At 38.2% G+C, this 15,241-nt stretch overlaps 1 protein-coding gene across 2 annotated transcripts in view; it reads right to left on the reverse strand.

Annotated features, from left to right (window-relative positions):
* Positions 1 to 15,241, reverse strand: part of LOC110984249 (plexin domain-containing protein 2-like) — a 39,216-nt gene that overhangs the window by 16,510 nt on the left and 7,465 nt on the right. For both annotated transcript variants that reach the window (XM_087148220.1, XM_022244242.2), the window contains exons 3-9: positions 11,225 to 11,356; positions 10,491 to 10,560; positions 9,540 to 9,662; positions 6,959 to 7,012; positions 4,271 to 4,335; positions 2,035 to 2,116; positions 697 to 798 (exon numbers count right to left, since the gene is read on the reverse strand). In XM_087148220.1, coding sequence (XP_087004346.1) covers positions 697 to 798; positions 2,035 to 2,116; positions 4,271 to 4,335; positions 6,959 to 7,012; positions 9,540 to 9,662; positions 10,491 to 10,560; positions 11,225 to 11,356 — 628 coding nt within the window. The remainder of the gene's footprint in view (positions 1 to 696; positions 799 to 2,034; positions 2,117 to 4,270; positions 4,336 to 6,958; positions 7,013 to 9,539; positions 9,663 to 10,490; positions 10,561 to 11,224; positions 11,357 to 15,241) is intronic.

Consider the following 15,241-nt stretch of genomic DNA (forward strand, 5'->3'; position numbering starts at 1 on the left):
TATTGGGTGGTGCTCATTATGCTAATTACAAAAGCCGATGTTTTAAATACGCTTTTGGATTGGTTCATTGCTACATAGTAACTGCATAGTTCAAGTCGGTTGTAAGGGGAAAGGTTACCTGAGTGCACACATGGCTATACATGCACATGACAAGTCAACAAAATTCATTTTGCCAGCTAATCAGAGAAATCGGAGATCGAGTTTGCCTTTGCTCTGCTTTGCTTTACTGAGTTTGTCATTAGCATAATGAGCACCACTCAATACAGCTTCCTTGGACGTTTGCACCAAGGCATTTGTCCTGGTTCAGCTAATTTGCATATTTCTTAGGCCAGGTGAGGTTGCTCTTCACCTTGATTTTGCAATGTATGAAGGTATGTACGTGCGTACGCAGCTAAGTACTAGGTCAGTGAGCAGCTGGTGCGCACTTCTCTGCACTACAACGAATGACGAACGCCTTGACCAAGGCTACTGGCAAGAATGCCTTACAAATTAAGTTTGTAGGGAATCAAAATATCTTTCATATGTTGCATCAAATAAGCTACTTAATCTTTACAAATTTAAAAGTCCCTATTTACAACTGCATGCTACATTCAGGTCAGTTTCACTCCTTCACAGATGAGAGTTCAATTGAAGAAATGATAATCCATGCCAAAAATTCAAGAGAGAAACATGTCTCTGGTTTTGTGCATAGCTTACTTGGCAATGGTGTCAGGATAAAAGCACTCTTGTCTATCACAAGCTCTTTGGCAAGCTCAACCACATGGTAGCGGTAGATGTAACGTACCAAGTTTGTTGTATCTGTGTGAAAAACAAAAATCTTAATCTTAGAATTTAAGTGTTCAAAGACAATTAAATTTTTGAATCACAAATTTATACCTACAGTAATATGTGTATACACAGTGCAGATGTGTGTCACAGCCTCTCATAGCCTCGGCATCTCAATCTTTCAATCGAGTGGTTCTCGTTGCCGTTGCTGATCTGACAGCTGTGAAACACGAGGGTTCATCCAGCTCCACTGAAAAGGGACTCATAATCATTTCCCAGACATTCTCCATCTTATCGCTACAAATTAATAAACAGCCAAAGTAGGTCTCAGTGTTTAGCACACTTTCTGACGTCGATATCATGTTTATGAACGGTCATGTTCGCCAGCTGTGCAGATGTGTGCGCAGGAAAAAAAAAAGAGATCTTGATCCATTGACCTGCAAACAGATTTCATGTGATCAAAATGTAACTTTTACATAACACTGGCCATCTCCACCAGACTTTTCTGCAATGTAAATTTGACATTGTAATTCTTCTGCAACCCCGTTGGCCCTGTAAAACTTCCGCGAAAGGGAAGGTAAAACTAACAACTGACAATCGACACTCGACAATTAGGACAGTTTACCAGCTGTCCGCATTTCATTTGATCTTATCGAATTGGCACAATCTCTGTAAGTTTTACCACAAAAGTCCAATGCCAACACGGCTTAACATACAGCCACATCCTGTCTTCAGCTCCCCATCACCATACATTTTAAATACCAAAATTCAGACATTACTTGAAGAACAGCCACAGCTGAGATTCTGCCTCATTGTTCAGGAAATAAATCCACTTGCATGTACATGTGCCGGTTCATGTATTCTAAATCTAACATGATATAAGAACTATAGGACCCTCAGCAGCGGCTTAGCGAAGGCATTTTTTTGGGGGGGGGTGTGCCAGGGTCAATTTGCCGACTGACGTCAATTTCAATTACATTTGCCAACTGACCCTTTATTTGACGACTGAAAAGAATTATTGGGGGGGTGCAACACCCTCCCCCACAACCCCCACTCACTACGCCGCTGACCCTCAGATTTGCTTTTAAAAAATTCAGTATAACAGGTCTGTGAGTGGTAAGTTTATGTTTGGGTCATAGATATTTTCTTTACTGCTGAGATGGAAATGAAATGGTTGCACATTATGAATGGAAGACAACATTTAACTGCAGGTAACACTTGTCACCCAGTTGCTATTAGCAGGTTGTGGTAAAAAAGGAACATGAGTACCTTCAATGTAGAATCCATCAGACACTCCAACTGTTACTTTGTGGCCATTACCTCCATCAATAGCCAGTGGGGAGGTAGGGATCTAATGGATACAAACCAAACATTAAACAACAATTACACCTAATTCTTTAACTTGGCAACCCTCTACCACAATGTCTCATCACAGAACCTCTCAACCCATGTACATGCATATCATACCCATGGCTGACCTGCAGTCAACTTCACAAATCTTAATGCAATATCCTAACACCACTTGAGCAGCAAGTTATTTCACATTTAACAAAGTTTAGATCAGTGTGAGTTCATAAATTGTAAAATGAATTATGGTGTATTTTAAGCAGTCATTTTATGTGACACAATTATTAAGTTGTACCAAACAAAGACAGGTATGAAATTAATAGTTTCAGTACTTAATCCAAATCACGTTCCAAGTACATGTACATGTACTTCAGTGCTCAACCTAGCAAGGTTTATATGAGAAATTTACAGCTTTGTCTTCAGAGGAAGTAATTGTTTAGCTGTAAGAGCTTCATTTTTTTGCTTGGTTCCAAAAAAAAAAAAAAAGATGGACACTTTTTCAAAATGGCAGGCAGAGCAAATTCATGACTATTTAATGCCTTGCAAAATTACAAGGGGGCAAATTCATGACTATTTAATGCCTTGCAAAATTACAAGGGGGCAGTCGTCATACATGTAACAGTTGCGATTTATGGGGCAACTTATCCAAGGTACATCAACTAATTTCTGTCACTGTACAGCTATACAATTTTTCATGAAATCAATTCATCACAAGTGTGTTGCTTTAATGACACAAATGTGTAGTGTTGAGCTGCTGCATGATGTTAGGTTATGTGAAGTTTCATGAAACTTACAGGCCCTGCTGCTACCAGCATGACTGCAGGGTAGCAGCGGTCTCCAATCCAGGGAAATGTCAACAAAAACTGACAATGGGAATTGACATATTGTTGCATATTTCAGCACTGTGAGGCCTAAAAAGTACAAAATGTTTCTGTTTTGTTAAAGGCTTGCTAGTGAATATAACTGATTTCTCAGAACTATATGAAACAAGCACATGGCCTCCAGCTGGATCAAGAGACGGTGCTATTTTCTTAGCAACGGAGGCTCCTTTAATGGGAACTGAACTTTGCTGGTTCATGAATGACTAGGAAATGCATGAGTCACGGTGGCATCGCTACCAATAAAATGAGCACCCCCGACCAACATGTCTCTTTTCAACCGATGAGGGGTGCTTCTGGTCGAAGGGGGTACATCTTATCAATTAACAAAAACAGTAAGGGGCATGGAAGATATTATTCCAGTACAGGCTCTGTTTTGTCAAAGTGTATAGAGGAATTACTTCTCTGACAAGTTTGTCAAATTAACTTTCAATCCAATTTGAGCTGCTATCAACTAAATCTGATAATACTGACATCAATCTGACAGCATCACTATCCTCACCTAAATACATTTATATAGCGTGTTCTTCATAAAATGGACCACAATGCAACTCCGCATGTCATTTTTCAAAACTTCTAAAAGAGTGACTTTGATCGTGTAAAATACAAAGAAGCACCTTCAGATTTATAAAATGATTATATGGGGATAATTAGGCATACTGTGTACATTTGGTGGACATTTGGTTGGTTACCTGTGCAAATCCAATGGAGTTGAATTCATTTGAAGTTTACGTCAAAGTATTTGCACCAGAGGACTTGATTTCAAAACCTCTCTCAACAACAAGGAGAATTCGGTATATTTTTCAACTGATATATTTTAAAGCACCTAAGAAATAACTTTAAAAAAATAAGCCATGAAAAAAGAGCACAAATTTGACAGAAAATGATGAGAAAAGTTTGGCTCTCTTCATTCTCAGCAGATTCACCAATGACAAAGAAATATATTCTTTCTTTGAATATACTGTGTGTTGATTCTAAACTTGAGGAAGTGGGCATGCTAGCCTACACAGCTTATCATAGGAAACGTTTGAAGTCTGGTCAAACATCTTTGCCCAACTGCAGCAAAATGCATGGGGTGAGTTGACTTTAGCAACTCCAAAACACAGTCGATAAGAGCAACATACATGTACATGTAGTTTAGATGGGTGGCACATATCCTGTTGAACAACTTCCTAGCCATTATGAACGGGCCAGGGCATGAATTTATGTATATAGCAGACTACATGAAACATCGAAAACAATGTACATTGTAATTATGTGGTCATTAATGAGTAACTTACATGTTTATAGGCGAATATAATACGTCCATCTTTCATGAGGGTGGTTTGAAAAGTAAAACTCCCCGCTGCATGATACAAGCAATGTTAGACAAGGCAACAAATGAATGGTTAGCAACATGAAATAAAAATAAGGGTATGGGAGTATTTATTAAGAGCAACTTTATTATTTTTGCCAGTTTATCAAGCAACTGCCAAATATAACTGAAATACATGTACATGCAGTGAAAATGCAGAGGTGATGAGCAGTAGCAGTTACATCAACAAAATACCATTGCTTTTCATCACACTTCCAACAAAAGGAATATCCTAACAAGTTTTCTTGAAACTAAACTAACTTGTTAATCATTAATACTATTAAAATATATTACATGCGCATGTAAAATGTTGACAATTTCTAAGACAGAAGTGCCAGACATACCGTACACTGTACATGTATGTATTTTTGGTCACAACATCCCATAAGAAAGACAAGACTGGTTTGCTCACTATTACAAGTACAAAAAAATGCTAATGAATATGAACAACTCCCTTTTCTCCTGAGGTTTAAACAAAGCAGGAAAATGGTGATGGGAAGGTAAGGGGTAGGATGGGAGGGTAGTACAACGGCAGCTAAACAGAACACTCGCTGCTCCCACACTTTTTAGTATGCAGTATTATCTCATGGAATAGGTTGAGGGCAATGCAATGACAAAATGCACATGTGGAAATACATGTACTTCTATGAATTCAAAAACATTTTGGACTTCATGATAAAAGAATGTGCATTCAGCTTAATGAAACCAAAACCCCCCAAAAAACAAACCAAAACAAACATGTACACATACATGTAGGTGCAGCATGCGAATGATCTTGCACTGTCTCTGTTTATTGAAACTTTGGATGACATTGCCCTTAAAATGATACTTTATTACCAAATCAAATTCTTTGAATCTTATCCATTTCTTAATTTTACAGAAGTGCAATGAACAGAAATGTAGCTGTGGTTACATGTATGTAGCTCAGTTGTTTGCTTCACCATAAGAGAAGATGTTTTATAGGGTACATGTAGATCTTTCTATTATAACCATACCTCATACATATTCATGAATGAGAGCAAAGTTCTCTGTGGTCCTTCCACTGTTATATTTAAGCTCCAAATTATTCATATCCATTCCAAATTCAGGTAACATAGAATTTACAACCAAAAGACCATAGAATTGACAACCAAAAGCTGAAATCTTTGCCTGAATGAGCTTTTGCAAAGGAAATACTAGTTTTTGTGTGCCTGGTTTGGACCATCAGTCCAGTTCAAATGTTCTAACAAAATAACAAACTGCCGTATTTTTCAAAGGGTAGGAATAACTTTTGGGCTTAACTGTATCCTCCAGTTGTTATTTCTGTCATTTATCAGACATGCATGCAAACGTCCACACTCAAGATGAACACGTGAGCAGCAAAAATCTATAGCTGGTATTACTCTTAACTGAATGACAGTTTACAACACATGCATTTCACCTAGCAATGGTTGTGTGGGATAGTACCACAGTCATGTAAATACAGACTGCCAGTCTTTTGCATGAAACCATGATTTTGAAAAGTATGGCCAAAGCAACGTGTGGCTTCACATAGGCTCACGTTTAATGCATATGTGGCATAACCCACTTACATTGCATGTACTGCTGCTGTACTGCCATTAGTACATAGACGATTTTAATGATCGAAAATAGTTTTATAGAATTTCATGGCTGGAATTCTTCAACTTTATATAAATTCCCAATAGCATACCAAAGTGAATACGTCACATGCACAATTACGTATGTAAAAGGCATTAGTTCAAAATCAGTGTGTGAACCAACATGTACATACATTCGGAATGTATTTCATTCATTTGCACTTCACTTCCTGGTTCAAATGACATCACACTTCAGTTTGAATGCAATCTGACAGTCTAAACGTTTATGTCTGTAGGTAAGTAGTGCTATGCACATGTGCAAACATCACCCTAGCTACGCTATATGCATATAAATACATGGTAGTACATGAGGTATGGTAAGATCAATAGGACATGGTTTATTTCTGGATACACAGTTTACATGTACATGCATACATGTATGTACACAGGTCCAAGCATGAGAATATTAAGAATAGAAAAATGCATCAGTAACAGCGACAATCAAATGAAGGTGTGGTATACAAATTGTTTTTCTTTTTCTTTTCACTATTGCTTGTTGACCCCTGAAATGTAAAGCCTAGTTTCCATATTGTCGTAAAAATCGCAGCAGAGGCATTGAGTGACATTATTACACCAAAAATGAAACAAAATGACATTCCAAACTTGGAGATTTTCTCATAAAAATGCTTTTTTAAGGAAGCAATACTTCGTCTTGAAGTCAAACTGATACCAATTTAATGGGCAAAATGAGTGGTACTAAGCTATCACTACTAAGACATCACTGTATGCCTATCATGCCAACATGGGTGTTTGTATAGGCCTTCTCTAGTGACTCAAAGTACAGACAGTTGACAATATTAAACCTGATCCAACTTTCTTGACACTACAAGATGTTTTGAGTTAGTCAAGAATGAAGTGTTTCCATTATCCATGCATATCATCAGGGACTGATCAGCAATGCACTTTGCATCTATTTACATCGATATGGAAACCAGGCTTACTTCTTAAAAAGAAAGGATAAAGTGGGTTACAAGTACCTTCAATATTATGTTGCACATGAACACCATTCCATTCCACAGTAAATGCAGTACCTGCAAATTAAACAGGATGTTCTAATCTGAAATGTGGTGAACCACCAAGGTTTTATAGCTGCACACAAACATTATGTTTTTTAGATAAAAGATTTGATCATGGCATCCATTCAAAGGGTGGTAATCTTATCTTTACTATCAAAGGTAAAAGGAAAGCGACAGTCCTGCCCTTGGTGGGGGGAGGGTTAAGTCATCAGACCTTGACTCTCATTCTTCTTTATGTTTAAAATTCGAAAAGCAAGATCTTTGAATGTTTGAGACTCAGCTGCGCACTTCTTTTGTGTTTGTACCAATGTATCTATTAATGATGAATGCCTTAATTAATGAGGTTAACCACTTGACGACGGAATTCCTTTGCGAAAGCCGACCCCAAGAATTCAAGCCTCGCTTGGCCATGAAGGCCACCTGCCAAACCGCAAATTCTCGGTTTGTGGCCCTGCGTGCTCTGCACACTTTGAATTACACAGTGAAAAGGTTGATTGTTCAGTGGCATGCGGCTCTACTATGCTTCCTAATTCCCGTTGCCTCTTTTCAAAGTGGGGACTATTGTGAATATGGTGATTATTGCAAATTCAGTCTTTTCATTTCTGGGCTACACACAAAGGCCAATCACCATATATACAAGAGCCAGGGTGTGCCTTCTTTCACCGTGTTCGCTCGAGCGTGGGCCGAGAATTATAGCTGAAAAGTGGGCCGAGGATCTCAATTTTTATGGCGGCTCTATCCGCGTCCCGACGTGAAGGGGTTAATATACACCAATCCAACAAGCTCCTGGTCAACACAAGCATATGAACTGCAATTGGCACTAATGAAAGTGAATGGTGTATGAACATATATGGGCTTGGCATTTTATGCACTGTCAACTAACTATCGGTACATGTACAGACTGCACACCTATAGCTGAGTCATATCGTTAACACTTTATCACTGGCTTTTCTGACACACATGTAAATGTAGACCTTCCAAATGAAACAGCATTTGTTTTTGTCATGATCTTCAGTAGTCTTTAAGTATTTTGTTTCGGTTTCATTTCAACTTATTGAATTTTTACATCTTTATTATATTTAAATTAAAGTCAATCATATTTGTAGGAAAACATGCAATAGATTCTTAGCACCCAAAATCAGGGTCACTTTGTGGACAACAGTTTGTGCTAATTCACAAGTGATGAACTTCACTGACTAACTAGACATACATAATGCAGTTGTGGACAGCCATTTTACACCCTGGAGTCATCTTGTATTTTATCATTCATGTTGAAATTGACAGTAACAATAGTAGATATATCACGGACATTATAATAAATAATAATTTTGTAAACATACACTGACATGTACATGTACTATGAATTGGTAATTAACACAAAAAATGTTCACATATAAGACCCACCATTCCAAAACCTGGCTGAAGTACATGGAGGTTATTTTGATGTTGGACAATTTCTCACACCATTGGTAAGTATTACACTTTGAAGTGATTCAAAGTAAAGACAGCTTTGATAAGGTACATGTAGGAGCAATGAAAGCTGTGAAATGTGCATTGTCCAGGAGTACATGGGCATTATTTCCAGATGGTACATGCAGCTAAAAGTCTTCGAACTGGTTTTGGAATGATGGGTCAAAAATCAGTTCCTGGACAAAGTTAAGCACTTTGCATCAGGTTGTCACTGCATTGGTGAGAATCACCACAGCTGTTTTTGCGTCATGAAGGAGATTCAAGCTAATTATTCAAATCCCAGATATGACTGCCATGATACAATGTAATCATGGCTGCACTAATTAGCTAAGGGACCCTCTAAGTCATGTCATAAATGTAGCAGCATATTTAGTAAAAATGAATACAACAAAAGCTCTATGGATTCATGCATGCCTCAACATGATAGGGAGTGTACACACTAGAAAGATTGCTGTGGCTTCACAACTGAAGACATATATTATAACATGTATCAAAAGCATATTTATACTTTACTAATTTTGGCTGAGTTTGTCTCCAACACATGAGGCAATACAGTACGTGTGCAATGTAGGATGACCCTTCAGTGAAAGTGCATCAATTCCTTTGACAGTAAAAAGCAATTACCTGAACTTCCTGAAGTAAATTGAAAAAATAGACCCTTTACTGCAACATGCACTGTGTTGGCTCGAAGGGATATATGCACACAATAATGGGACAAACACCAGCCTCAGCATGAAAGTGACCTTTCAGTACTACATGGGTTACTTAAGAATGAGTCTGAGGAAAGGTGTATTTATATGTCTAACCCTCTGGGTATTCACATGTTCTGGGACCTACTGATTGCCATTTACATGTATGACAGTAATGAAAGTTTGAAAACTGATTAAATCCTGAATGCTTGATACTGTGCCAATGGTTACTGCATACAACACATGTACTCCAACTCGTACAAATGCATACACACGTTCATTAAGTTCACTATCTGGTTCCAAATCACACTCTACATGGACATGTACAGGTACATGTACGTATCCTGAAAATGTATCCCAATTGACTTGTACTTATTACTTACCATTATTGGCGTATCGTATGATGGCAGAATCATTAATACTTGGATCAAAGTTACCCATCAGTGGAGCCACATACTGTGTTGCAGCTATCAACTCATGAAAAACAGTACCCAAGTATATGAAGCCTGTAATACAAAATGTGTCACAAAATGAACCAAAAATTATATGTATGAGTGAACCAGGTCCATATACACTGAACAGTTAAATTGTTTTAATGGTAGACACTGCACCAATCTAAAACATGCAGTACTTTGTGAATTACATTTCTCAGGGAAATTTCAATTTCTCGCATTAATTAGGGCGGGCAACCATTTAGACCCGGTTTGAAAAGGCCCCCCCCATAGCCCACCGTGTATAATGCCTGCTCAGCATTCAGGCCACTCCAGGCCGGTATCAGGCCAGTCTGCATGTCTACATTTCAAAATCCCTGATGGAAGGTTTCCCCCATGATGTTTCCACAGATGAATAGGGGTCTAAGCAGATTAGTGTAAACACTGTATAGCCCTGAAGGATTAAAAACCACAAGCAGGTTCCTTCTGGGATAGATTACACATACCAGTACTTGCAAACAATAGACCCCAGGATGGAGAAGTTCGAGATCAACAACCAGTCCAGCATCCCAGGCCAGTAGCCAGGGGGCTTTTGCAACAGGGCAAGCTTACCAGGGAGGAGGGGGACCTTTTCAAACGGGGTCTTAATGGTCGCGGGCCCTTACAAAACTGTAAAAAGCAGGGTACAGCAGATCAGATTTTTTACAGCCCAAATGAAATTTTAATGCTGTCAGGGAGATGTAAAGGCCTCATACTGGGACATGTGTGAAATCAAGTATGATTAACCAATGAATTAAGATGGAAATATATCAATTCAAAAAGAATTCTAAACAGGTACGTGTACCAATACCTTTACATGTGACTACTGAGAATAGAAATTCTGACAATGAAGAGAAGACTCACCGCCTGTGGCTATATAGGCTTTTGTTACATTGTGGCCATAGAATGTAAAGGTGAAAGGCAGGTTTACTACCTGTGGGGGACAAAATAGATTTATGTAAACCATCCAGGATGGGTTAAGAGAAACGAGAATTTTGCACTTGACATAGATGAACATGTTGTTACATATATCTTTTTAAGATTTATAATCTAGCATGATTAATGAAAAATAAATGACCAATGCCTCTCTTAAAATAAACAACTCTAGAAAAGCTACATACATGTACATACAGGTACATGTATATCTACTGGAAACAGAAAGGAACCAAAATAAAAAGGTGCTTCATGAACATCATATGTATGTACATATAACTGTAAATCATTGAGTTTATATTATTATTACCGAAAATGGGTCACTTAGGAGACATTCCCATAGGAATGTGCACAAAATTTTTCAAACTTTACCGTCCCATAATTCAATATTCCCCAAACTGTTTTCCTTTCAGACCCTAATCTATCATCTCTCAAAATGTGGACAATAAATATTTTCGTCCTTTTGGTAGTTGGAGCATTAGGGAGACATTGAAATGTCTCTCTAATGACCGATGTCTCCCTAATGTTGAAAAATTTACCACAAAATTTCTCCCTAATGACCGATGTCTCCCTAATGTTGAAAAATTTACCACAAAATGTCTCCCAAGAGACCTATTTGGAAATATTACCCAACTGATGGCATTAGTGATGGTTATCAAACTTACAGCTGCAGTTAGGTGGCTATCAGAGAGTTTCCAATGAGGAATCACAGTGAAGGATTCTTCTGTTTCCAAGTCGATGTAGTACTTGGGGTCTCCAGAGATATAAGATGAACTGTAGTACTGATGACTTTCTCTCTGTGGATAATATTGGAGTAATTCAAAGAAAAAGTTGAATGAAGTTTAGGTTTTAAGTGTAGTACTTTTCTTGTGACTTGTTCAAAACCCATGCTGAGGACAGCTGAATGCAATGTGTCCGCCTCGAGCTGAACTGCACCCCCCTCCCAATTGGCGAAAGAAAGACGTGTGGTTACAAGCGGGTTCTTGCACGCATTCTGCGTGTACGCAAAGACCATACCAGCCGGAATAAATCCAAACTAATAAAATTAGTTATGCGTACTCAGCGTGCTCCACGTCAAACGCACACATACATGTACATGTACTTGCGCACCTCATAGCGCGCCTATATGTGGTTAGTGCCCGAAAAAACCACACCCTCTTTTGTTCTGCTCAAAGTGGATACTGTATATCAACAAAATTTGCTTAAAAAAGGCAATAAAAACTACAATAAACAAACTTAAATTGGCTCATGTTGCTTGGTGGTCTACTGTATTTACATGTACCTGGGCCCATATTCGCAAAACCTTACTAATTTAGCAGGCAACTAGGCCCTTGTACATGTATTTGTAGGATACCAAAATTCCTGATAGCCTACCATGGAAATTATGAAACCTTACTGAGAACCTTGTTAAATGTGTTTACACAAAAGTACTCAAAGAATAAGATGTAGTGCATTTGGGTGAAATGAGCATACATGTACATGTACATGTACATGTGTGGCATGTGATGATTGGACATGCACGTAATGTGACAGGTGTATTATGCTAATTCTTGTCTATTGTCACAAGTCCTCCTAAAAGGCCTTGGAAATGATACCTTTGAACCAAAACTCTGAAAAGAATGACTCAGAGAAAATATAGGACCAAACACAATCAAATATAGTTCAACACATTTAATATTTGAATCCCCCTTTAAAAAAACCACTAATTACACAGTTCATCTTGAACACATTCAAAGCAAACCTCGAGGAACACATATCAAAATTAAAAGATACTGATGGACACTTGTGGTCTTTGGTCCGGATCTCAGTTTAAGGCGAGTCCTGCTGTCGTCCCCGGGGCTAGGTGTCATCCTGGGATGGCACATTGGTGGGGGAACGTCTACCCGTCAACCAAGACCCCAGTCCAAGATAAAAAGCCCTATTTGTAATACAAAATCCCTTTAGATTAAATACAGTTAACTACTTTCAAACGATTTCTGACCAATCACTTTCACTACATTTCCAAAGTTTCGGATTACCACTTGAATAATTTACCACTGCGTTTATTTCATAAGAATCTCCTAAAACATTACGTTTTGTTCGCTTTTAATCAAACAATTGCTTTAACAAATGAACATAATTTATTTCGTCATGAACCCGTGAACTACAACATTCTTTCCAATAATAGATTAACAACACTTCACAGAATTTTGTTGCAGTTTTTATACAAAATAAAATACTTACAGCCTATATCAGGTAACCTGGCATGGCTGTCAAGTTTGAAGACAAGACTTCTAGACTGCTGGCACTCTTACTGGCATCTTGGTGCTCTCAAGCTCCCCAAAACGATGCAGTATTTGCGAAAACAAACCCAATCCCCGACCAAACGCATGTGGGATGAACGGGTTAGACGGGCCTCTAATGCCCCAACGTAGTGCCAGCAGTCAATCTCATCACCAAGTGCCAAGCTGATGCCCTTCCCAAGTTTTTTATACAGAAACGCAATGCATTGTCCCAAATTCCTTAAAACTGTACCAACTAAACTGGAATGGTTGCGGCCAATGAACATTCTTTTCTTATTGTCCAACGACCATTGACTACTGACCAGAGTCCAGTCCATACTTTTCAACCATTCACTAACTACTTGATATGAAGTCACAGGCACTGGCCTCGGCATTTCGTCCGCCAGTGAATACCTTTAACCATTCAGTTCAATTGAACCACAACGTTCTGGAATTTAGCACAATTTTAAGTTAACAAAACACGGCAAATTTCTATAATAAAACAAAATTTCTTGAATGAAATCAAACTGTGACATCTATTAAAAAACAAAGATCTGGCCTATACATGTACGTGATAGTGAGGTGACTCAAAATCAAATTTGGTAGCAATGCAAATGTTACCAAACATGGCAACAAGACGCGAAGGAAGGCAAATAATTTTCAAGACATGCATGAAAGGAATCTCTTTTTGGCAGGCAAAGTGTGTGAAAAGTTGAATGAAAAGAGTGAAATGTTCAAAATCAGGTGCAACTGTGTAAATTTGTGATTGGGATTATCCCTTCCTGGGGAAAAAAAGGTTTTCTGTAGCATATGAATGTGTATTGGGTTCCCCCTGTCCAAGTTATGCATTCTTATGCATTCTACCCCCTTGAAAACCAGGATTCTTTGAGCCACATTGCCAAGTTGGTGATCAGCGATAAAATGAAAATGCACTAACAACTCTCTTCATAGAGTTACTGGTACCCAAGATCAACTCTAACTTTTGTAAGAAACTTTGAATGTAACTAACCCTAGAAATGCTTTAGTTGTAAATAGGTATCAACTACAGTTCCAAACTACACACATGTACAAATGCACATGCATGTGGGCTTAGTAGGCACTACAAGCCCTTGCAAATTTAACCAACTACATGTACATGTACTGTATAAGGTACATGTACATGTACATTGTAGCTAAGTACCGGTAGGCTAAGTAGGCTACCGGTATGTATACATACATGGCTGTAAGTAAGATCTCGTGAATATGGCCCCTTAACATACATATGAGTACATGTACATGCACAGTGTATGTAGGTTCCTGATTCAGAGTTTATCTCACGTCATTTTTTCCCCAAAAAAATACAGAGACAAAGTCTTCTGAAGCTTTTTATTAATTTTCATTCATTTAAATAGCAAGTTTCTCTCATACTTAAAACAGTGAATCCATTGCACAATACAATTATGCTTCAACAAATCAGCTTCAATCCCTGCATTCTCAGTGTACCAGGTAATAGAACACTTCTCAACTTACGCATCATTTCATTAAAAAATTTATAAGATAGAACATGAAGGAAAGCAAATGTAAAATGTAAAGAGGACTAGATTCGTGGTTGCCATGGAGAACTGATCTATGAAGCCATTTCCTCTTGGTGCAGAATCACCAACCACTGTAACATGACTAAGGCTGCAACTGAATCTGTTGTCTGGAGCTACATGTACAAGTGCGTTTAATGTCGGTCTTCACTCCAATGGAAATGTATGGAGATACACTGACAATATATAGATGTAGATCTGTCTGGAGGCCCGTTTTGGACACAGCCTGAGCCTATGAGTGATAGCCAGGCTAAATTATGCACTTGGCACTGTTCCTTTCTCCCTTGCCAATGCTGTCAATTCAGCAATAGACCTATGGCAAGTCCTATAAATTAAAGGGTCTATACAATGCATTTTTGCTACAGGCCTTGAAAATGCATCTGCATGTACATGTACATGTATGTACACATGTAAACTGACGTTCAATAAACCTAAATTCTCATTTACATACATAGTGTTTCAATTTTGTAAGGAGCATTTCAATGCCGTTTTAGTTTTTAGGCTCATGCTACACATACAAGTATAAGACATTCATGGGCACAACTACAGGTATTACAGGTATGTCATTCCTTAAGGAAACCTCAGTATTGCATTGATTTGTACATCAAAATCTGCTGGAACCTTTTACATTTACTCTTTTACGTACATACTCTTTTGTAATGATTCTTTGTTGTGTCAGAAATGCCCATGGCAAGTCATTGAAAAGTGCACTTTTCAATATGCTTGGCAGTACAAGTAACCCTAAAAAGGATACTAAATACTAGTAGTTTTCAGAAATTATTCTGCAAAAAAGCATGTCTGAGAAAAACGTGTTTGTACTCTTTACCTAAGCTTGGTGACGTCATCACTT

This window comes from Acanthaster planci, linkage group LG17 (genome assembly GCF_054643075.1).
Source record: "Acanthaster planci isolate LZ-2023a linkage group LG17, COTS_SCS, whole genome shotgun sequence".
Lineage (NCBI taxonomy): Eukaryota > Metazoa > Echinodermata > Asteroidea > Valvatida > Acanthasteridae > Acanthaster > Acanthaster planci.